The sequence below is a fragment of the Aphis gossypii genome, unplaced genomic scaffold (genome assembly GCF_020184175.1).
Source record: "Aphis gossypii isolate Hap1 unplaced genomic scaffold, ASM2018417v2 Contig00474, whole genome shotgun sequence".
Lineage (NCBI taxonomy): Eukaryota > Metazoa > Arthropoda > Insecta > Hemiptera > Aphididae > Aphis > Aphis gossypii.
The window spans coordinates 58,233-84,279 of NW_026083123.1; the positions used below are offsets into that span (position 1 = coordinate 58,233).

The following is a 26,047-nucleotide window of genomic DNA, read 5'->3' on the forward strand; positions in this document are numbered from 1 at the left end:
TGATGATAATTAATTTATAAAATAATTAAATCTTATTTTTGGTTTTTGTAAGGGTGTAAATATGACTCTTTTATGAAGTATTTGCTAATTTAAGATATAAGAATTTATTTCTAACACATAAAATTGTACCCATTAGGTGAATTTTAAAATTTAGAAAAAATATAATACAACTCACTGAATAAAATGATAATATTCAATTTATAATAAATTAAATTTGATTTTTAAGTTTTTGTGCGTGTGTTAGTATAATTATTTTATTAATAATTTGCTAAATTAAGATAAAAGATATCATTTCTAACACACAAAATTTTACCCATTAGAATTATTTTAAAATTTAGAAAAAAATTATAATATAACTCAATAAAAAAAAATATAATTTTTAATTTATAAAAAATTAAAAACCGATTTTTAATTCTTAAAGTGTGTAAATATGACTATTATGTATTTGTTGTAGATATTACTGTTGCTGTGTTAGTTGTGTCATCGCGTAAGTTGTCGTTCTGAAATGAGACTCAAATTTTACTAGGAACCTATGCGGCCGAATATGTCATCTTCGGTATCCGAACAGTCCGGTGTTTGGTGGCGCTGCCGCTCGCCGCATGAAAATCGTAGTGGCACTCATCGCATCCGACTAGCCGCTCGTGGTACATGAAATCGGTCAATCGACCCCTAAGAAATAAACAGCAATTGGCGTGATATCACAGTAACAATATTTCAATTACAATTTAAAATATATTACAATACTTACTGATATTGTCGTAGTCGATCAACATTTCTTGCTGTAACCGATGGATTTACGACCAGGAGTCTAGCCGGAACCACGAGCGCCGCCGTAATTTTTGGACGGCGAGTGCACCGCCACCGATCACCGGGCTCTTCGGACCGCGATGATGACGTATTCGGCCGCATAGGTTTCTAGTTAATATTGAGTCTCATTTCAGAACGACAACTTACGCGAAGACACAACCTAGGGTTGCCATTTATACAAAAATACAAGTCGGGACATTATAATACCCCCCCCCACAACACATTCTTTGGAATTTTTAATGATACTTTTTTTAGTCCAACGTTATTTAATATTTTTATTATATTTTAATTTATAATAAATAAAAAGTCAAAAATTAGAAATAGCACAAAATGTAATAATAATATTATTATTATCTTATTCATAAATATAATTTTAAATTATCTAAAAAATTTAATTAGGTACACAATTTTTAATTTAAAACAGTGGTCTTACTTATTTACTAATATGTGTATTGTTTAAATATGCATCATTATTCATCATCGATTTCATCTATAGATCTATAACTCTTCATTTTTCAAATTTTTTCATATTTGAGATCCAGAAGCTTCCGTTTCTGATTTTTGATTTGTTGTTGAATATTTTGCAGTTTTATGAACTCGAATGAGCAAATCTTTATTTTTCGAAATGTCTTCATAAAATTGTTGGCATGGTTTATTTTCCAAATTAGTCTTAATGACTAAAGTAGCTTCTACTGTATTGATGCATAAATTACCTCGTGACTTTGTCCAACAACTGTTCATCAATGAAAATATTCTCTCCACTGCAGCGTTAGATCCAGGCAATGCAAATGCAAATTCTACAATTTTTAATAACATAGAATAATCAATATTATTCTCTTTAAATGATTTAAAAATTGACAGCCATTTTTCTTCAGATGTTTTGCATTGCCATTCATCGGTTATTTCTTAAAAATTGTTCAAACATTTTATTGTTCATACAGTTCTTCGTCGTTTAAATAAAGTCATATTAAAATTTAATTTTAGAAAGAAATAGATGGCTTTTATTGGACCAATTTATTTCATCTTGTTTGACAAACAAACCCTGTTAATGAATTTAATTCTGGTATATGTGGTTTGAAGCAGTCCCAATCTGTTATATAATTTATGCATAAGTCATAAAATTTAGTACACGTTTTCTTTAACTCTGATTTAAATTATTTCACCACTTTCTTCTAGATGAACAGTATGCTTCGATAATCACTCGGTAAAAAAAAATCATCTTTTTATTTTTTAATTTTGAGTCAATTTTTCCATAATTAGTATAAGTTCACCGCGCAAAGCTTTTGATTTTCAATTATTTAATGTGTATATATTTATAGTTTTCAATTGACTTTGTAAGAAGTTAAGCCACAAAATAGAAGTTTCATTTTTAAAAAATTTTTCAAATGTTTGGACAGTTTATTTTGGATAAAAAATACGATTTAAGTGCACTAAACATTTCTATTATTCTTTCAATTGCCGGATATAACGATAACCATCTTGTTTTGGAGTGTGATAATATTTCTTTATACTGAACATCAACAAACGAACAGAATTCTTTTAATGTTTCAACACGTATGGTATAAATATGAAAATATCCAAATATTTTACAAACTATTATTTCAATATCAATAGGAAGACTATCCGCAGCATACTGAATACTGTTATGTATTACGTGTGCGCAGCAACCTAATCCCAAAATATTACGCTTTAATGTATTTTTTAATTTTAAAAATACATTATTTTTTCCTTTTCTAGCAATACCGCCAAAGTTTGTGTTAGTATTATCTCCAGAGAAGCTTATTATTTTTTCCTCGAGTTCAAATTTTTTCAAAACACTTACTATTTTATTGTGAATTAACTCGGCAGTTTCTCCGGGTAAGCTCGAAAAGTCCAAAATATCATTTTTAACCCCATTCTCTGGATTAAAGTATCTAACAATTACAGGAACTAATTTTACGGACTTATGATTTGAGGCATCAACAATCACAGAAATATAATAGCTTTTTTTAAACCTCAATAGTATTCTCCATTGCGAAAGGAGCTAAAATTTACTATTAGGCACGGTTTTTGTTTTAAGCACAAGTATTTTTTTCATTAAATAAAAGTCGAATAAGATCTGCTGTACAAGTCATTGAGTTAAAGCTATGATTATGCATAACAGTATGAAATGCTAAAGTTATTTCTTTGGCCGCTAATTTCAATGATTCGTCATTAACTTTTAATGGTGTAAAAAAATTATTTACTTTGCTAGATGTCAATGCAGCCTTTTGTGCTATTTTATGTTTATTGGATTTCATATGATATGTTATATCAGTTTTCCCTCCATGGCTAACTGAAAATGTACTCAAACATATAGTACATTGCACATCAAAATTATTGTCGATTTTTACCTTTTTAATGAATGGAAATTCATTTTGGAGTTTGTCAGTGAAGCTGCATAATCGTTTTGGAGCCATGATGTTTAAAATAATAATACGTATATAGAATAGCATAAAAATAAAAATTAGTAACTACAATACAGAACACAGCAAAGTAATTTAATACGTATGACTAAAGAGTGAAGACTAATATAATATGACTATAATATACGATGACTAATCGTTATTTCTATAAATTTTATACGCTATGTCGCTATGAAACTTTATCGGTAAAATTATCGGTCCTCAGCTATCTCGGAAATTTCCGACAATTATTTATTGTTTGTTGTTATTCACACATGAACAATTCGGGACTTATTTTAAGAAACCGGTACTTATCCACGTCCCGGCCGGGAAATGAAAAATATCGGGACTCTGTAGTAAAAACCGGTAGTGTCCCGGCGAAATCGGGACGAATGGCAACCCTAGACACAACCGCAACACCAACACCAACAATAACAGATCGTGGCAACAATAATAGTATTAATTGTTGTTGTACTTATTGTTGTTGTTAATGTTATTGCATTCCGGGTACAATACACGACGACCTTGATTGAAATTTGCACCGCATTATTATAACCTCGCCATTTTCCAGCCGAGTAAAAGAGAAAATAGAAATAAGGCCGAACGATCACGATTCACGACGTATCATTAACGTAACAGGTTGGAGTTATCAGTGCATCGTGGGCGTTTTTTTCAAAATTATTGTAGTTCAATATTATATCAAATATATTGTACTTCATTGCGGTATGGAATTATTAGCACCGTATGTAGTCCTGTATGGCTATATCGCACTATGAGGTACAACACACTACTGCGTGGACAACTGCTTTGATTTGCAATATTTTCGGTAATAACTAGGGCTTGATGCTCTATAAAAACTCAAAAAAGGTCCTAAAAATGCAACAAAAAAAAAAAAATAATAATAACTTTAAAATAGGTACCTATAATCATTATCACCCAAAACACATTTTTTGCATTTTATAAAGCAACGTTTCGAAACACCAGAAAAAAAGATGCCTATGCATCAAAATTCCAAACCTAGTAATAACATACCTAGACAACAAATTTATGAGTTGCATAGTCGTATAAAACACAATGTTTTTTTTAAAACTAATTTTTAGTTTTATTACATGGGTAAATATTACTATTATGTTAATAATTTGCTAATTTATGGTATAAGATTTCAATTGTAACACATAAAATTAAAATAACAATTTCACTAAGATAAACATGATATAAATAAAGTACCTAACCTAATCATTAATTATTAATTATTATATATGGTCTACAATAGTTTATACTTATTAAATAATATATATACCCATCTCAATTAGAGCCTTTTTTGACCCAATTTAACAAAGATGAATTCAGATTTTTAACAGATTTAGAGATAAAGAAAGAAAGTACAGTGGTCGATCAAACAGCTACGTGATATATATTGTTGTGCAGCCGTGCAGGTCCTACAGGCTACGATAGAATAGTATTTTATACCATGCAGATAAAATATATAGTATAAACTATAGGTAGCTATAATATAATACTACTACTACGATTAGTAGATAGGTATTAACGATTAAAAAAACTTTATTACCAATTGGCAATAGGCAACAACTGATAAGCGCAATTTGTCATTTTTTAATTGTATAAAATTTCCAAATATTACTTTTAAAACATCAAACTTTCAACGAAGCAGAACGCGAAAATTATTTTTTGTGATCCTGAACGGTATATTTAAAAGCGTCTGCTTATTACATATAACTAATAAAATGTATTAATTATTTTGTACTGAAGATTTTAAGTCTTAAATTATATATGTTATATAATATACAAATGGATAATGAATTAATACAAAATATAAATAGTACACATAAGTAGAACTCGGTTTTATTATTTACACTAAAAAGTATCAAAATATGGCATATAATATGCAGTAAAATCATAAAAATATGCAACAATATGCATTTACAAATTTATATTCAAAAATTCAAAGTTGTATTAAGTATGATAGAAATATAAATAAAATATAAATGTATAAAAAGAACACGTATAAATAATACATATATATTACTGTTTAAAAATAAAATAAATTATATACAACTCAAAATGTGTTATTATACTTTATTGTGGAAATTAATTATTAAATGATATTCAAGTTTTTCTTCGGTAAAATTATGCCATCTATCTGTAATTAATTTAATGCTATATTAAAATGATCGTTCGCAACCAACTGAAGTTTTGGTGCAAATTTAAAAGTGCTTAAAATCAATGGTATATAACTATATCTATATTATAGGTACCTAAATTAAATATACATCGATAACGACGATATAACGATTACAACAAATGAACTATTTCTTTTAATACGATAAAATTACCTCAGCTATTTTTAATGTATATATAATATTTTGCATATAATGCGTATTTTACATTAAAATAGCTAAAACTGTGTAGTTAATTCCGAGTCCTAGGTACCAACCAAAATATTTTCGCGACAGCGCATTCATTGAAATATGCAACAAATATGAAAAATAAAAGTTTAATAATGAATTCCAATTAGTATGATACGTGAAAATTAAAAAATTAAAATATTATATTATTAAAATATAAAAAAGTGAAAAGGAATATAATATGCAAAAACATACAAATCCAGACTCTATACGTAAGTTAAATACAAATATCAATTTCATAAGACAATGTAGTGTCGGAAAATTATGTGTACTAATCCTGCTGAAGTAGATAAGAATGACAGAAATGTATTTTCATCCATAGAGCTCACAATTATAAGTGAGTAGGTATATTCGGCAGAAAAATATAATGTTATACATTTAAATTAAAACTGTTATAGGATAATATGATGTTAAATTTTAAGAATAATAGAGACCTATACAGATTCATACTCTGCACGCCTGTACATATATGTATAATGTATATCATATGGATAGTATATACAGTCAGGTATATGTATTCTTTGCATAATAACATAATACACCAATCATTTTAATACGCAGTAGTGATTTGCGGTTGTTTTTGATGAGAAAATAATGCGTATCCAAAAAAGTATACCTACTCCGAGCGGCGCTATGAAAGTAATACGACGCAGTAGACGTCGTCTTATATACGTTTTTTAATTCAATGCCTATATATAATAACAATTGAAGACTTTTGAGATATGCGATTATACACCTATACAACAGTAGTTAATCTCTCCATATATATAAATAATACAGAATATACATAGGTACATGGCAATTAACACTGGTCACTGGTGATATGATTCCTGGAGAATGCTGGTTTTAAAATAAAATATAATTTTTATATATTATGTGTAATGCTGCATTATACTTTTATAATTTTATGTACCTACTGATCGCCGTCTAAAACACAGGCATATTATTATTATGTATAATATTAATGATTCGTATAATATACACTATACACATATTATGTGCATTGCGATTTATATGGCCCTTGACCTTTGACAAAAAAAAGTATTATGTATTTAATTTGTACAGGGCTCTTTTTTCCTAAAGCCGGCGCTTTTTTTTCCGAATACCGATTTGATTTCAATTTTAACAGACAGTGACTGTACACTAAACTGACTGTAATCTATTTTTCTGATTATTCTTATCCATTTTAATAATATGTCGCTGTTATTGCATATGTTATCGATATAACAAACATACCGTGGGACTAACTCCGAATCGTTTTTATCGATAAACTACCAAAAAGTCCAAGGTAAAAGAGTCCTAGACAAATAGTCCGAGTAAATAAATCCGTGGTATAAAAAATCGATGGTAAAAAAGTTAAAAAGTCTGGTACATATAATTAAGTAAAATAAAAATACGATGGAAGTTGATCTAGAAAGAAAAACATCGGAAATTGTAAAAGTCAGCAAAAAGGTTACTAAAATAATCGTGGGTGTTTATTCATATACTCCTATAGTTAGATAAATAAGCTATTTATTAAAAAAAAAATATTTATATATACATATACATAATACATCATATTACCTACAGGAATTTTATTTTTTGACGATAGTTAATTAAGTAGTTATTTTTTAGATTCTGAACGAAGTGATGAATGTATTGATTTTACAATGATGTGTGTTTTTTTTTTTTTTTGTTTTTTTTTTTTGTGTCTGTGTACAGCATAACTAGTCGAAATAATGCTCCAATTTCAAACTATGGGGGTGGTTTCCGATGTAAAAGTGACATTTTCCAACAGTTTTCAAAAAAATCGAGAAACACAAATAAAAATGACGGAAAAACGTCAATTTTTACGCAAAACCAGTTTTCGACCAAATCGATTTTTTTTTTATGGTTGTAATTCAAAAACTAATCACTGAAAATACTTGAAATTTTCACCAAATGTTAATGTCAGTAGTATCTGTATATAGTTAAATTTTCAAAAAATTTTGACTTTTTTTGATTTATTTATAGACCACTGAAATTTTCGATTTTTTTTAGAAATTTTTTTTAAAGTGTCGATAAAAAATTGTTGGATGACCAAAAAAACTTGAAAATTTAATACAAAGTTCCTTATGATTTGTTCTTATTGTAGCTAAAAGAAATTAAAAATCGTTTAGTCACAATTTTTTTTTATAAGCGTTTATAGTTCAAATTTCTACAAAATCTGTTGTTAACGCGAAAATTTGCAAGTAATTTTGAAGTTTAAAAATCATAAAATGTTTTGTGTCTATAACTAAGGATTCAAAATACAACACTAAGTTTTCTATAGGTTTTTCTTATAACCTATAAGAGAATAAATATAGAGAAAACTCGAAGCATCATTATAGGAAAAATTTTAAGAGCGTTTGAATTTTAAATTTTTAGGAAATCGCATAACGATAACGATTTATCCTCAAACGATTTTAATATTTGTTATTATTCAAAAAGTATAAGTCGTAGATACATGAACATTTTACCAGCTATTTAGATTGGCATTTTCTTTACAAGATATAATTTTCAAAATATTTTGAGTTTTTTTGAGCTATTTATAGTAAACTAAAATTTTCAAATTTTTCCCAATCAAAATACTTTAAAATTTTATACAAAGTTCCTCATATGTTATTCTTATAGTGATTAAAAATTATAAGAATACATAGGCACAATTTTTTTTTAGCATTTGAAGTTCAAATTTTGACGAAAATTCGTCAAAATCATGAATATTTGCAAATTATTTTGTAGGTATAATTCATAAAAATGTTTGTATAGCTAAGAGTTGAAAATTTAATACAAGATTTTTCATAAGTTTAGCTTACAATAATTATAAAAAAAATTAAATTTTGGTGTATTCAGGCCATTAAAACATAAACCACCTTTTTCACCAACACTGGAAATTATATCCTAGACTGACAAATAACCTTCGTTCAGAATCGTTTTTCGTATACAATGATACCTATCATTGCATTCAAATTTAACCTATCCTAGTCCGAGGTTAACCCCACCCCCTAATGTACAGCAGAACGGTACCCACTTTCCCGCTTTTTTTTGTTTTATTTATTTGATATGCTCTAAGATGGGAGTTATAAAAATCAATTTCTATTTGTTGTACAATAAACTGAACTCTGGAATTTTCCTTAACAAATATAATTTCTAAAATTTCATACACACAAATTTCATCATTAAAATTTGTTAGGAAATAACCTATTTTATATAATGTACTCTTAAATTCTATCTGTGAGTAACATATATATTGGTTACTTTTAAATGTAGAGCTCTTAAAATAAGCTGATTGTAATTACTATCATTCACATATTTATTATTTAGATTAATTTTAACATTAAGAGAAGAATTTAGAATATTGTATGCAAATTTGTATTGATATTTTTTGGCTAAGGACAAATAAATATTTTTCCTTGATGTAATGGCATGTGCATATAGTTTTATCTCTTTGTGTTTGGCCTCATACCTAAAACACCAAAAATGTTTAGGAGGACCAGAGTATTTGATAATATTTGGATAATGAACTAATAGATGGTGTTTAGGTTTTAATGTATCCTTGAACAATGTGATATAGTCATAATATGCTTTTCTATTAGTTGTTGTAGATGGAAAATTGTTGCATAAGAAATTTGACATGTGAGTAAAATTTCAATGATTTCCAAAAAATTTAAAAAAAATAACCACACATTATCATCCTCGGGAATTAAATCTTCTATGATTAAAGAAAAATAATAAACAAATGTCATCATTTCTCTCGCTAACATTTTTAAGTGAAAGTTTGTTATATGAATAGGTTTTATAGGAGGTGATATATTTCCTACTTCTATAGGGCCATAGTTAAAATGCTTTTTTCTATAATTTAATGTTTCTAGAGAAAAGATCTTGACCTCCTCAGTATAATAATTAATTATATGACATAAATTATAATGACAAATACCTTCGAAGATATCATGCATTATATCAATATTGTAATTAGTAATTACATGAAAAGAATTTATCTTATTTAAAACTGAATCTTTATAAATACCAGTTTGTGCTTGAAGTCATTAATCGCAATATCATCTACATAATTTAAAGAATTACGGAGTAATGAAGGATTTTCTTTACATAAATGTTTAGTTACAGTTTTATGAACCTTACAAAACCTACAAAAAAAATTTGCCGAAAATGATTTACTAAATTCGGTAATAGTGTTTAATCCTAAATTATCACCGAGAAATAGTCCTAAAATAAAATGTACTTCTTGTGTACCATTTTGGGTAACTATATTGATTCCATTTACCTCAAGATCATTTATTTGGCTTATTAATTTATTTAAGCATAAATCATTTCCAAATTCCTTCATATCTACAGCCTTTATTAGAGCAGCTAAATGTATGTTTATAAGTTTTGATTGATCAGATAAGGGAGGGACTATAATAAATTGCTGAACAGAATGTACAGATGCGTGTGAACCTAATGGGTTATTAATTTCAAAGTCATCTATGTACATAAAGTATGGAATAACAATTTTATTTTTATATGGAGCAATTTTATGTTTCCATAACTGCCCTTGAATAAAGTGTTTAATTTGTGTTTTCATTATTTGAGCTGATTTTTAGCTGTTCATACATTTTTAAAGTAATATCAAAATTGTTTTAATGTTCAAAAAAAGTTTTAAATTGAAAATGTAATGGTAATAATACACCTTTAGTAACATTGTCATTATATATTGTTTCACCACCATTACAAACTAAAATTTCATCATTTATATTAAATTGTTGGATATTATTATATAAATTATTTTTGATTAACCAACTGTTTAAAGAAAACTCTGTGCTACAAAAATCAAATGTATTTGTAATTGCTGTTGTAATTGTGTGTAAAGTTGATAATAAAATAGGTTCTTTAATTATTTTTTGTGTGAAACTAGTAATTAAGTTTTCTATTGGTTTAATTAAATTTTTTTCTATTTCACGTTGGATTTCGAAAACATCTTTTCTACTAAAATTATTTTTACTAAGCAACGATAAGGTAAATTTTACTGCAGAAGTATGAAATAAGTTAATAGAATTATTAATGTCAAAAATATTATCTACAGGTGCATGTAATATGGGGTTGTCATCAGGGGTGCTATAGGTATCAATGGTGGCATAATTATGATTCACATGTTGAGGTGAATCTATTATGTGATTCAAATTTGTATCAATATTATTACTTTCATTATTATTGCTTAAATTATTAAATATTGTTGATTGAGTTGGTACAGTAATAGGTTTCCTTGCATGTTTTATTGATACGTGTCTTTTAGAATTTTTTAAATTGGGAAATGATTGAGTACATCCAAATTCTGTACACTCATATGTACTTGAAGATTTTAGTAAGTGAATTATTTTATAATGTACCACCAGTGCCGAAAAAGTTAAAATATTTTTTTCACAAACAAAACAAATCATATTACCTATTAAATTAATAGTAGTACTTAAAGCAATATAATAATAAACTCTTTATATTATATAAACATATATTATTTGATATAAGTAAATAGGTACTGACTAACTAAACAGTTGTATAATATAAGATATATATCATATATCTACAAATTAATTATCCTAAAAAAAAAAAAAAACTTCTATTAACCTTCATTCATTACTATTTTCTATCTTGTTAATTAAGCATGCTTTATTTTATTGTGCCTATTTATTTTAGACTTAGAAAAGCTAAACTTGAAAACAAAATTTTTATGAAAATGTGAATGACAGTTGGTGTATAAATTTCTAGTGTTGTAACATATTAGTTTAATTAATTATCATAATTTACATCATAAAGTTTAAGTGCACAGTGGTTGCTGTATACATATATAAAAAAATTACTGGTAATAAAACTAGTAACAACCAAGTCCAACTTTCAATATTTATACATCAAACATACATTTAGAATATTATAAATTCAAAATAAAAGTATATTGGTACAAAGATGTAAAACTAATAATCATCAATTTAAAAAATAAATTTTTTTTTTTAATATAGATCTATAATAACTAATAAGTGTATTATTTTTAATCTTTAGCATTACAAATTACATTGAAATAAAACTTTGAAAATACGAAAATTTAAAAATGATTGATGACTAAATTAAAATGAGTTCCAGAAAATGATCGGCGACTGCATTAAAAAAAAACTATTCTGTATAAAAACTATGTTGCATATTTAAAACTATAATATAAATGTACTTACACAGATTTTAATCAGGAATAAGATGTTAGAACACGACAGGCGATAGCTATAGGCAGCAGAGAGCAAAGAAACTAGAGAAACGTTCTGTTCGATGTCAAATTTAAGAGTAATTACTAGCACTAGCTGGTCTATAATTTTGAATTTATGAGTGGAAAATGGTTGAAGTCTTATTTTGCGATCTCATTAGACTTTTCTCGTAATATGACATTATTGATAAATGATAACTAAAATAAGTAAACCATATTTTGCGCAGTAAAACTTTCATATACTTAGTATAATTTGTGTACCTACTATCTGTAGTAAGATGATTAGCTAATAGACTAAAATATGGAAGACATTAACTGATTCATATTTCCAGAGAATACGTACAATCTCACATACTTAATTATTAGAAAAATCATGTAGGTATCTGGATAATATTACTGGTACCACTAATAGTATTAAAGTTTAATAGTTACTACTAACTAGTACATAGTATAAGACATAAGTAATAATAATACCATAATTACCTTGAAATTAAGCGACTCCTCGTGATCCTTAGTTTCATTTTTTTCATATAGGTAGGTACAGCTTTAATGTTCTTCAGAATATAAAATTTAAAAAGATCATTATCTAAATACTGAATTTAATTTTACCGCGAACATTATAACTTTTATGAAGTAAGATACAAAAAAAGTTATTGAAATTTGAAAAAAAAAAAATACGAATTTTAAATAACAATATTTGTTTTGTTTCAATCATAACAATCAAAAAAACGATACGACGGAAATTATTGTCTTCTTTAGTATTGTGTAGGTATGAATTTCTTTTTCCCGCAAAACAATTGCTTACAAGCATGCTGTTTACGGGCACGTACCGGTTTCTTAAGAGGACTACTCCACACTTCCGCTTTTTAAGAGGTTATATAGGTACTTAATACTTTTTAATAATTTATGTCCAATCTCGATTTTTGAGGACATAAGTTAATAATGTTTTTCATGAAAATATATAAGTAGAAATATTGAGCCGAATTGTTATTTTAAACATAATATTTATACATTTAATACTATTAATTTTTAAAATAATAAAATCTGTATTAATTGTTTAACTATATTTTATTAAATAATAACTTTAATATTTTGTAAGATCTAAAAACCAAATTTTTATTTTGAACATAATGTTTATTAATTTAATAATCTATTTGATCAAAATAATAAAAAAAAGTTCCATTTTAAAATTTTATTTATTATTTATTACCTAAATATTTTCTAAATTCTACAAGCCCAGTTTATTATTATAAACACATTATTTATTAATTTTATAATAATTTTGTATAACTAATAAAATTTTTATTATTTCAATAAATGTATATTTATTAAAAATTGATAATTGCATATTATTATTTATACTAGTGATATTTGGTTCAGTGTAGTCATCAACTTACAATTATTAAATACTCTTTATAATAATTTACTCATAAAGTAATGAAAATGGAGTTGAACCCTTTAATTTATTAATACAACTGTAGTTGTTAACAAAAAAAATAAAAATTTCAAATCCTGGAAAGCGCAGCAACTTTAATTGTTATTTTAAGCAATCAGAGTGTAGTTACCTATATCATTGATTAATAGAATATTTAATTCAATTTTACTATAAATTAACATAATATTGTGTTTTTATTTTAATTCTGTGTATTTTGTTTTATTAGTAGAACGTCAAAATGTAACTGGCGTCATGACTAAATAAATAATAATTTATTTAGTCATGACTGGCGTATACTAAAACATTTAGTAATCATTTACAAGAATTGTTTGCTTTGCGTTTTCAAAAAAACAATTCATTACCATCAAATTATGAGCAATATTTACACAATTATAAAATATTTTAGTAATAAACATAACATTTTGTTTAAGTATCAGAAATTAAAATATTACTATAACGTTGTTGATAAACTCCCGCTACCATGCACAAATCGTGTCATTATTTACAAAATTAATTTATATTTGTTATACTCTCCTACCATAATCGTGTCATTATTTACACAATTTTTTTTTTAATATACCTAATTATGATGGTAATTTATTAGCTTGAAATTTCTCCATGAACGCATGTTCATAACCAATTATGTGTTATTTGTCTTGAAATAGTATGTCACATAAATAATAGTTTCCAGATTAAAATAATTACACTTAAATGAATTGTAAAATGAATACGTATTTATTTGTCATACAGTTAATTTTTATTATTAAAATTAGTATAAATATTAATAAATAAAATATGATAACTACGATAGGTAGTACAACGCATATAAATAATATAATATACTCCGCATATAACGTTGTACCGTCTACACTATAGCAATGCAGTATAATATATTAATATGTTTACATGATTGGGAACGTTGATATATAATTATACTTTTCCCTACATAATTCATTATTGTTATTATTGAAGAAAATACATTAATAGATGTTACAATTTAACTACATAAGAACAAATTATTTAAAATGTTTTTTTTTTATCTCATAATATTTTACTGTAACAAACATATTGTTATCTATAAGAAAGTCACTTGTACATAGTAAGAGCAGTGTCTCCATCATTAGGAGGGTTTTCAATTTCCCAATCTCCATAACGTTCTGTGGTTGTTGTTGTTGTTGTTTTCGCCGATGATCTAAAACTTCTCCTTTCTCGGATATTACCTATATTGAATAGGAATGTATATAATCCCTTTAGACTTCCAATACCTAATGGGAAATGAAATGTTTCCTTTAGAAGTGAGTAGTCCTTTAGCTTTTCAAGAAGATTTTTTTTTCTTAAAGCCAATTTATTCTTGATAAATGTTATTAAATCCATATCATTTCTTTTATTATCTATATCTGCCTGTTCCTGACCACGATCCAGTTCGATTTCAAGAAAAAATGGTGTTGAGTTGTCTTCACCACCTGAAATATTAGGTATAATATACAGTACACTTATGCAGTAGATATAACAATCAAAATGTAACATTAATGTATAAAATAATAAAACAATAATAATATTGGTAATAGTAAAATATATAGTTATAAGTCTTGAGTCTATTGCCTATTAAATTTTTTGAATAATATATGGTTTTTAGATTTTGAACGAGACGATGAAAGTATTGATTTTTTAAAGATGTGTATTTTCTTTCTTTCTTTATTATTTGTTTGTGTATGTGTATTGTGTATACTACGTTAAGACTCTAAACGATAAATGAAAATTTTATGCAGAAAAAATAATACCTATCTATAAATCATAGGCGCGTCATTGTGGCGACCGTGACCGGAAAATATTGAATAATGTTTCATTTACAATTTCAATTATGTACCAACCCATTGGACTTAATGTTTTACGAGGTGATAATTTTATAGCTATATACTCAAAAAATCAAAAAATCAGTAAAAGATCCTGTAACCTGGTAGAGAGTGGACTGTATAACACTAATAGTGGGGGTGAGGAGGCTGGTTAACTCCTATGACAACAATATATTATATAATTTAGCGATGGTGAGTGAAGGCACCCTAACACAAATATAAAACAATAGAATTTTATGACTGATAATATATATATAATTTATTGCGTCGGTTCTGCAGAGAAATAATCATACGTGCTAGGGTTAGTAAATATGCAGGCGCACGATCACAAATCGATCGGCGGAAAACGATTGAACAAAATAATAAAAATACAAAATACGAGTTACAACGTCGGAAAGTCGGATAATAAATCGACGACCAATTAAAAATAACAAATAATAAATCGCGTGTACGACCTGATAACCGGCGATTTTGATGTTGACAACGTGATAACCGGTCGATGATAATCGGCGAGGGCGCTGAATGGAGCTGCGACAGCTGCGCGAATGTTGTTCAGGACAAAACGGGGCAACGACGATGCGTACGAGTGTACGTTAGTTCACTGGAATAGAGCGAGCGTGGAAAACATAAAACCACCGGACGACGCGTGCTTGGATGGCAATAACGGTCGCGAACCGTTGCGCGTGGGCGTCCGTTGTCACGGCGTAGACCGCCGCAAAAGTGACAAAATGGTTGAATATGTTTTAACGTGTTCGCGCGGCGAAATCGACGTCGTACAGGCGAACAATACGCGAATAGCGAAAAAGGGGGCACTACACGGGTCGCACTGCGTAAGACGGACGGGCGACGGCACGAACATAGAAAAAATGACGAGGAACACGGCCACGTGCTTGCACAGCGTAGAACGGACGGGCAAAAGACATGTGGGTGAGTAGACCGGCTTGGGTCGCGCTGCGTAGAAACGGACGGGCGACGGCACAAAATACAATAAGCCGGGTAGCAAGTGAGCCAAAAAACACTACGATCGAGAATACGACAAGGCGCGGAACGACGATCAGCTCGGATGAGCTCAGACGGCCAAAACAAAAACAATGGCGGAGTAACGGCGACGGGACACCGGCGAAGGCGAGCTTGGTCGCGACGATATCGGGGGTCCAAAGGTTGGATTACGGACAACGCTCCGGCGTGACAACATTACGGCACGCTATTGTTACGGCATGACCGCGCGAAATTTAAAATACTTGTATCCAACAACTACACACCAGTTAATCATATTCAATCAAGTTCACAAAATCATAAAAATAAAACTTTCGGGATTATACACAGATGGCTATAACTACATGAATCTCATTTCGTCTACAGATAAGATACGATTTTAAATTTTATTTCCCAAGTAGTAAAGTAACAACTAACAACATATAATGTGATCGCTTTTCTTTTTGACTTCACGTACAATGTGATTTTATTATTTATTTCATTTAATTAAATATATATAAATTATTTTTAATTTATATACTATTTTTTTTTTTTAACAATAAAATATGTTTAGTTTTTAAAACAATCAAATGTGCGGTCTTAAACTATCAACCTTTCAAATTTTCCTTTTTAATAATATAATAAATGTGTATGATATTGGGCAACCGCCGTCTTTAAAATATATATTTTATATTTTTATATTATCATAATATAAATAATAAATATCAACCACAGGCTTTTGGAAAAGTAGGTACACATTATAGTAGATACCTTATTGTGGGTATAACTTTTTATCCAAAACACAAATAATCAAAAAAATTTAATTTTGATATCCAATAGAAAAAAAAGTGAAACTATGGACGGTTTTAATGGTGATTTTAAAGAACGGACCGAAATCTTACTGCCATCAAAAACAGCGGTGTCTTCGCACGCTTATATGTTATAAATATAAATAGGTATTATAACTCTAATTGCTTACCTTGTAATTCCGAGGGTGTTGTCTGGGTTGGTAATGAATGTATGATCGGCATAACGACGGCCATCAGCAATATCATAATTTTCACAAACTCCATCGTGTTTGAAGCGAAGCTATAGACGATGTAATAATTGAGTGAACACCAAGTAGACAGTAACGCGAAATGACGATCGGGCGCTGCTGCGTGCCTTTTTATGAGCTATTGATGGGGTGGCGGTGGCGGCGGCGGTGGTGGTTCCCATCACCGGGCGAACGGCAATTCTATTGGTCGCACTCCTCTCCGACTGTCCCGCTCACCCATCGTTCAGCCAGCCCATGTGACCACCCATCCACCCACCGGTCCAAAACTACGACTAAACACGGAAATGCGCACATGTCAAACATCTGCTGCACTGCGGAATTTCGGCGGCGGCGTTGGATGTCTCTGGTCGATAAACGTCGGTCGTGCACGTTAAAAATATAAAGACAATATCACGTAATCGAGAAGATATTTTAATAAAATAAGAATATTTATTTTTCAATATTTCACACCAATTGTCCAATATGTACTATATTATATTATATTATATTATATTATACGATTATGTTATACGATTTTTATATAGAAACAAATCGCATGGTTCCGCGACGTAAATTCATCATATTATACTGCAGTAGGTATTGGCCTGCGAAAATATTGCATGTACTCCGCACTGACAAGAGATTACTGTAATTCATTATGGTAGGTAGGTACGTTATAATTAGGTAATTGTGTGATAAAAATAATAAATAGGTAATAGGTAATATTCTTTATTTTAAGAAATAAAATTCCCAATTTCAGTTTTAACAGACAGCAGTGACAGTGTATATAGTAAGTATAACACAATAAAAAAACATATTTGTTATTTAATGTATACATTTATAATGAATAATTTTCAATTAAAACATAACATAAGAAAAATAATCATCATGGTGATTTTCAGAAGACTATTTTAAGTCTACAAAAAGTACACAGTAAATAAAATATTTGTTTAAATATTTCATTATTTATTTCGCTGAATGATGGGAATTCATATAAAAATTCCTAAATTCATTTTCGAGAGTATTATTAAAAATGCCTTTATCTCAAAATTATAGTTGAGCAAGCTACATTTAAAAATTTCATTTAGTTTTTTTTATTTCTTTGATCAAGGCTTATCACATATTTAACTGAAGGCTTGTATTATTGCTTTTACTAAAAAAATAGTTGATTATTAATTTATAATTTTTTTTATAATACAGATTTACTATTCGTTGCGTTAAATATACTCGATGAAAAATAAAGTATACTATATAATACATATTATATTATATTTCTTCTAGCCGAAACTCATTACAATTGATAATAATTAATAGGTATTTAAAAAGTAAAAATTGCAACGACACTTCGCATAATAATTATTTAACTAATATTAATAAATGAAATGAAATGATTTGTAAAAACAATTGACAAACATTTAAAAAAATTGTATTGTTATCATGCAAGGCTAATCATATGGAAGTCATACAATACTTAGGTACACAACATTGATAAAATACAAAACATAGTGTTCGCGCCGACACACACACACACACCCTCACGAACACGTAATTATTGTTATATCTCTTTATTTATTTTTGTTTGTTTAATTATCCCGTGAATTATATAACTTACCTTACGCAAATTACGACGGCGTGTTACCTGCCGCCGTACCGGCTCGCTGGTGAGCACGGATTTTAACACGGCCGCCGTAATTAATCAGTTTTCTCTCGAGCGTTGATTCGAACGTAAAAGTCCGCGCACTAATTGTCGCATCTTTTTTTATTAATATTTTGGAAAATATAAGTTCGTGGGCGCGAAGCGCCACCTTTTTTCATTAATAAAGTCACTATTATTATTATTTTATTATATACTATTATTATATCCGTGTAGGGGCGAATCGCCACAGTTTCGTTATTATTATACTATTATAGCCATATAGGCGCAAATCACCGCATTTTTATATATTTTTTCATATTATATTACCTATACTGTGTGAGCGATAATCTCCGTATTCATTTTATTTGTTTATTTCGTGTGTGTGCAATTATTTATATAGGCTTTTAGGAAGCAGCTGACCAGCCGAGCACCGACAAATTGTGAGTTATTTTATATTATTGTTTTTATTTATTTATTAATTTATTCTATTGATCCAAAGGAGCTATATTTTGTCTAGATTATTATACTTTTTTTCTTTTTGGGCCAAAAGGGCCGTAAATTATTATTATTATTATTTATTATACTATAACCTTTTACAATAATTTCTACTGCGTTACAATTTATTTTGGGTTACCATATTTTTGTCATTTACCTATTTGTTCTTAGTTATTAGTTCTTACACACACATACAGATATACATTATACACACTTACACACCCACCGCATACTAGCAGTCACAGGTTTTGCTCGGCGAACCTGGCAATTTCCTGTTGAGTGCTATACATGTAAACACACACGCACACACACAAATCGGTCGGTGGGTGATATAAGGTGCGTACGAAGTGCATTACGCAAACCTGTATCAGATCTGCCGGCGCGTTCATTTTAGCGACATAATAATATTGTTATAGTTCAACGAGCCGTATACGATCGTATACAGAGTTACGTGATCTGGTGGTAGGATTTAACCTAAGCTATATATTTAGTATATCGGAAAGATGCACGGTGTGCCACTGTCGCAGATGAGTCTGCACGACGAGTTAGTTCTATAATATATAATAAGAATATTGGTATGAATAATATAATGAGTAAAGACCAAAAAGTAAACATTAAATAATTTATTAAAATCGGTAGTTGACTGGGAATGAATATTTCAATATTTTGTAAATCTTCTAATCTCTGAGTCTTGAACGCTACATAATATACTGCTCTACGCCAGGGGTCTCTAAAGTCAAAATTACGGCTCTCAGGTCGTGCTCGGCCCGTAAACAGCTCTTATCCGACACTCCAAAGGATAATGACAAATGTATTTAAATATATAATACATAGGTATGTCACAAATCGCTATCGTCCGCACCTATATATATATATATATATATATATATATATATATATCCATATAATGCGTACATGTATATACATTATACATTTTATATTTAATATTATGATCTATATAGAATATAGATAGGTATATATACTACAAGGTATTAATAATTTGGCAGTACAATGTTAAACGGACCATTTGAAATCGGTATTGAAACATATATGAAAGCAGTTGCTAAGTGCTGAACACCAAGACGTGTCTTTGAATAGATACAGTCCCTTTTATATGATATACATAATACATATATGTACAGCATTATAATCTGTGTAATAGTCTCTATTATTCTCAGAGTTGAACGTGAAACGAACAAAAAAAACCATAGGAATCCCTAACATTATTCTACAAAATTTCTTACAAAGCGTGAGTTAGCTCTCTCTTTCTATATACATATATATATATGTATATATTATATTGTCTTCACATGTTTCTATAACGATTTAAAATTTTTGAAGATTTGAAAATTATGTGTACCTACTAATAGACACGTGTCAAGTAGAGGGTACTTAATAGAGAGGTATGACTGTATTTTTTTCCATTTTATTTATAAATGTTTCATAAATAATGATCAGTAACATTATTATTTAGTACCTATTTATTAGTTTATATAATATTTTAAATGCAGAAACATTCGATTTTCGGATCCCGCCTTTCGTCTTTACTATATTAAACTATGAAAAAAAAATCATACCATCTCATATGTAAATTATAATAACTGTATTGTAATACTATACTATAAACAAAAAAAAATTTAACGAATAAATCTAAACTAAACTGTCAACAAGATTTTTGAGTTCTGTATTCTGTCACATATTTGTAACAATAACTATTATTTCCTTTTTATATAAAAATATGTTTATAATTCAGTAAATATATTTAAAGATGAAATGCATAGGTACTTTGAGTCTTATTTTCTTAGTTTCTTAGTTTAACTCTGACAAAGTTAATTAACACCATAATCGATAGCTAATAATAATTTAACCTTAGATATGATAACATAACATAGGTATGCGATATGTTAAGTCCGAAAAAGTCATTTTTCTGTGTTTCAAGTGTACTTATTCATTGACTGGGTTACTATTGGAATAAATTGATAAATTTAGTGATAAATCATAATAGGTACGTATAAATAACGCAAACCATAATAATTTGGCAATATCTATTCATCATCTAACTATTAGTAAAATAGTTGAACTAATTTTATTCAAATATACATCAAATATATTATATAAAATGTGAAATTTTTTTGAAGTTAATAATTTAGCTTATAACATGTAAGTTAATAGGTACTAACCATGGTTATCTACACGTGATACCGACGAATCTTAGACCGGTACGGATCCAAGATAGCATCAATTACAGATTATAATTAACAGATTTTGACATAATTTCCCGGATACCTACCTAACATCTATATTCTATACAGAAATGTGTAATAAAAGTGATTGAATTAAAATAAAATCGCATTATAATTTTAATTTATAGTATAGTATATACCTATTTAGGTACAGTATAATTTATATGATTAGAAATGAAAATTTAAGAGATCATTTTTTATTTTCGAACTTTTTGTCCAACAATAAAAATGTGCTCAGACTTTTTATCTCCAGACTTTTCGTCTATAATTCATAATATACACAACAGTTAATGAGTAGATGTATTTAAGGATATACAGATAAAGTATACATAATATATAAGTATAGCCTCAGACCTCTCCTTAGGACCGCTATTACAATATAGGTGAAACGGGAAAACCAGTGATATGTAGCAGCGGTATATACGCCGCACGGAACTTTTGTAGTTGACCAGCAATGAGCAAATACTTGACGCCTGAAGAATTATCTATCACCTAAATAATTTTAGAGTTTTCTGATTGCAATACAATTATAAAGGTAGAGAAAAGTATGTTTCGATATATAATTATTCTTATTAAATTTCATATAGAGAGATGACTTAAAGCATTACACTCAATAAGATGTTTCGATTTTAATTTTTAAAACAAATTTGAAATTTCATGTAAATGTACCTACTATGCGTTGACTATCGTACTTTATTCATATTCTTTATCAACTAATTTGAATAAAATTATAAATAAATACATACATATAGAAGTGGAATTTGTGATCCATAATTGTTTATGTTTTAGTAAAATTTATTTATACCATTTTTATTGTACCTATTATGATTTTGAAAAATGCATCTACATTCCACATATTATATAATGTACACTAAATATAATTTAATATAATATTTAATACACTCGACCTACATCTTTTTATTAAGTATATATTAATATAAATTTTTTTTTTATGTATGCGGCATATGGGCACCATCCAACAAGCGTATAAATTGTGGAGATCTTAAAATTATAATAGAACTCTTACACACGCTGGACACGACATGTTCGCATTTAATAAGAAAATTATGTTAGTCTATTTGGTGTAATATCTATTAAATAATATTGTTTTGAGAAAAAAAAACCAAAATATTCAATAATTTTCAGTAAATTAAATTAAATACTTAATACTTAATGTATTGTAATTGTTGAGCAAGATTTAAAATAAAAAGCTAAAAAAAAAAAAAATTTAAATACAACTTTCTTTGAAACCGAATAGGCACACGCGGTTGAATTACGGTCCTGACCAACTCGTGTATACATATATTAGGTGTATACATGTGTGTGTGTATGTGTGTACATATATACAATAATATCTTTATTATAGTGGTTGATATATGTATGTGTTATTCTATTTTACAATATGTACTTATACTGATCACTAGACAAAAGGTATTATAATTATGTATAATAATGTTGATTCGTAGTATATACACAGTACACATATTATATATGTGCAATGAGAATTTTATGGCCTTTGACATTTAATTTTTTGATTTAAATCGAAATATGGTCTGCTATATTTACTGCATGCTGCGACGTTAGTAGCGTATAATATATAATATATAAATATATGAAGCACGCAATGAGATTATAGGAACTTAAACTGTGCGCACTGTAAGCCACAATGCATTTACCATCATAATACATCTCAACGGAATACGTAATCATCAGTTATTTTTCGTAACTTATTGATGATACATACTTGTTACTGGACTATGAGGAAACGACCGGAATATAATATACATGTTTAAAATATATTTTTATTATTATATATTATATAATTTTATATTTATATTATTGCACTACACATCATCATTTGTTGTTTAAAATGTTCGGACGTACGTTGAAAGGACTTGTGTAAAATCATTATAAACCCTATATCACAATAGTTCACAATTATATACAGTAATGCATTTTAAGGATACATTAAGACGCGTTAACATTGATATATATATATTATGTATAACAATTACATTAGGTATGACATTTTTATGCTCGTCCCTGTTGTACGCTTTTATACGCTCGAACACACGTCGTAACCAAAGTCTAAACACTCCGGCTACGCTAGTTAATTGCAATTGATTTTAATAATGTAAAAAAGTTTCAAAACGTGTTTGTGTCCATTTGATAAGACATAATAATGTTATTATACTTCAACGGACGACGATCATATACAGAGTTACGTAATCTGGTGATAGGATTTAAGCTAAACTACATAATATTAAAGTATATCGGAAAGGTGCACGATGTGCCACTGTCGCAGATGAGTCTGCACGACGAGTTAGTTCTATAATATAATAAGAATATTGTTATGAATAATACAATGAGTAGAGACTAAAGAGTAAACATTAGGTAAATAATTTATTAAAGTCAGCAGTTACTGAACGGCAATGAAGCTATAAAGGCAGAACCGCTGCAAAAGAAACCGTGGAATTGAAAGCCGTAGATCGATCGGCGAGCGGTCGTTTTACATTTCAACCTATACAACGACTAACGTGCACCGGTAAAAACTATAGGTACGTATTAAATGACTAATAGGTAGTCAACTATTGTTAACGCTGAAAGTATAATATTATATAGTATTATATACCATTACTCTTTATACTTTTATTGTGGATCAGTTAAAACAATAATTTTTTTTTGTCTGGCATTTTTTAAATATCGTTTCGAAACGATTCAATGGTTCAATTAATTGTATACGTGTGCCAATATAATATATTATATAGTATAATATAATATTATTATTTATGATTATGTTTAAAATCTATTTAGTAGTATTAGGCATCTACCTATAGCGACTATTTTTTTTATTATTATTATATCACAGTATAAATTAAAACATTTCGAAAACGGTTTTACGGTAGGTACTCACAGTGTCAACTATGTATCTAAGCGACAAACCAGTTACAAGCAGAACTTAAAATATTTTAATAAGTGTTAATTTTGGTCGTGCCATCGTATAGAACGCACATATCGAAGCACCGACGCATATCGACAGAATGTTGGCGGCCGGTATAGCCGATATTATATGTACCGATTGTACAACAACAATAATGTGTCTAAACTAAAATGAATGTACTGCGTACGGCGTCAGAAAGGCGTATATACCTATTACCTACCTATTCTCCTGTCGAAGACCATCTGGCCTTAGTAGTTTTTGTACATAATATAGAACGTGTGGACTTCTTCTTTATGGGTGGTATTTGTCCTATGGTATTTAAGGTATTATTATGGGGTTGATGTTTTAGAAAGTGTCATTCGAATCGGAAAATATATTAAGGTTGGTCGTCGCCAGTACGTGACAATGGTTATTTTTTCTACAAAGCCGAGACCATGGGTGTTGCTGAAACTGAAAATCATATATAGCTATACCCTGCTGTTGTAGTGTTTGATCACACAAAATAATAATAAGTACAATCTGTGCATGTGTGTATAATGTATATAAAACACCTACATCTGGTTTTACACGTTTAAAACTAAAATAAAATTAAATAATAATTTACGTATTAAAATGACTATTTCATTTATATAAACATAATATAAATAAAGTACCTAACCTAAAAGCATTAATTATTAATTTATTATAATATGGTCTACTGCAATAGTTTATACTTATTAAATAATATATATACCCATCTCAATTAGAGCCTTTTTTGACCCAATTTAACAAAGATGAATTCAGATTCTTAACAGATTTAGAGATAAAGAAAGAAAGTACAGTGGTCGATCAAACAGCTACGTGATATATATTGCTGTGCAGCCGTGCAGGTCCTATACAGGCTACGAGAATAGTATTTTATACCATGCAGATAAAATATATAGTATAAACTATAGGTAGCTATAATATAATACTACTACTACGATTAGTAGATAGGTATTAACTATTAAAAAAACTTTATTACCAATTGGCATTAGGCAACAACTGATAAGCGCAATTTGTCATTTTTTAATTGTATAAAATTTCCAAATATTACTTTTAAAACATCAAACTTTCAACGAAGCAGAACGCGAAAATTATTTTTTGTGATCCTGAACGGTATATTTAAAAGCGTCTGCTTATTATATACATATAACTAATAAAATGTATTAATTATTTTGTACTGAATATTTTAAGTCTTAAATTATATTATGTTATATAATATACAAATGGATAATGAATTAATACAAAATATAAATAATACACATTAGTAGAACTCGGATTTTGTATTTACACTAAAAAGTATCAAAATATGGCATATAATATGCAGTAAAATCATAAAAATATGCAACAAATATGCATTTACAAAATTTATATTCAAAAATTCAAAGTTGTATTAAGTATGATAGAAATATAAGATAATAAAATATAAATGTATAAAAAAGAACACGTATAAATATATACATAAATATTACTGTTTAAAAATAAAATAAATCATACAACTCAAAATGTGTTTTTATA

The 26,047-nt window shown here is 28.2% G+C and overlaps 1 protein-coding gene across 1 annotated transcript; it reads right to left on the minus strand.

Moving 5' to 3' along the window:
• Positions 1–14,045: 14,045 nt before the first annotated feature.
• LOC126554346 (uncharacterized) lies at positions 14,046–17,592 on the minus strand. The gene is made up of 2 exons (XM_050209430.1): positions 17,137–17,592; positions 14,046–14,792 (listed from the first exon to the last, which is right to left on the minus strand). The coding sequence occupies exons 1-2, from the start codon at positions 17,228–17,230 to the stop codon at positions 14,416–14,418; spliced, it is 471 nt and encodes a 156-aa protein (XP_050065387.1). The 5' UTR covers positions 17,231–17,592; the 3' UTR covers positions 14,046–14,415.
• Positions 17,593–26,047: the final 8,455 nt, after the last annotated feature.

Excerpts from the sequence above, each read along its gene's own strand:
- LOC126554346 (XM_050209430.1), bottom strand. The coding sequence starts at position 17,230 with ATGGAGTTTGTGAAAATTATGATATTGCTGATGGCCGTCGTTATGCCG. Across the intron at positions 14,793-17,136 it reads AACACCCTCGGAATTACAAG|GTGGTGAAGACAACTCAACA; the intron begins GTAAGCAATTAG and ends CTAATATTTCAG.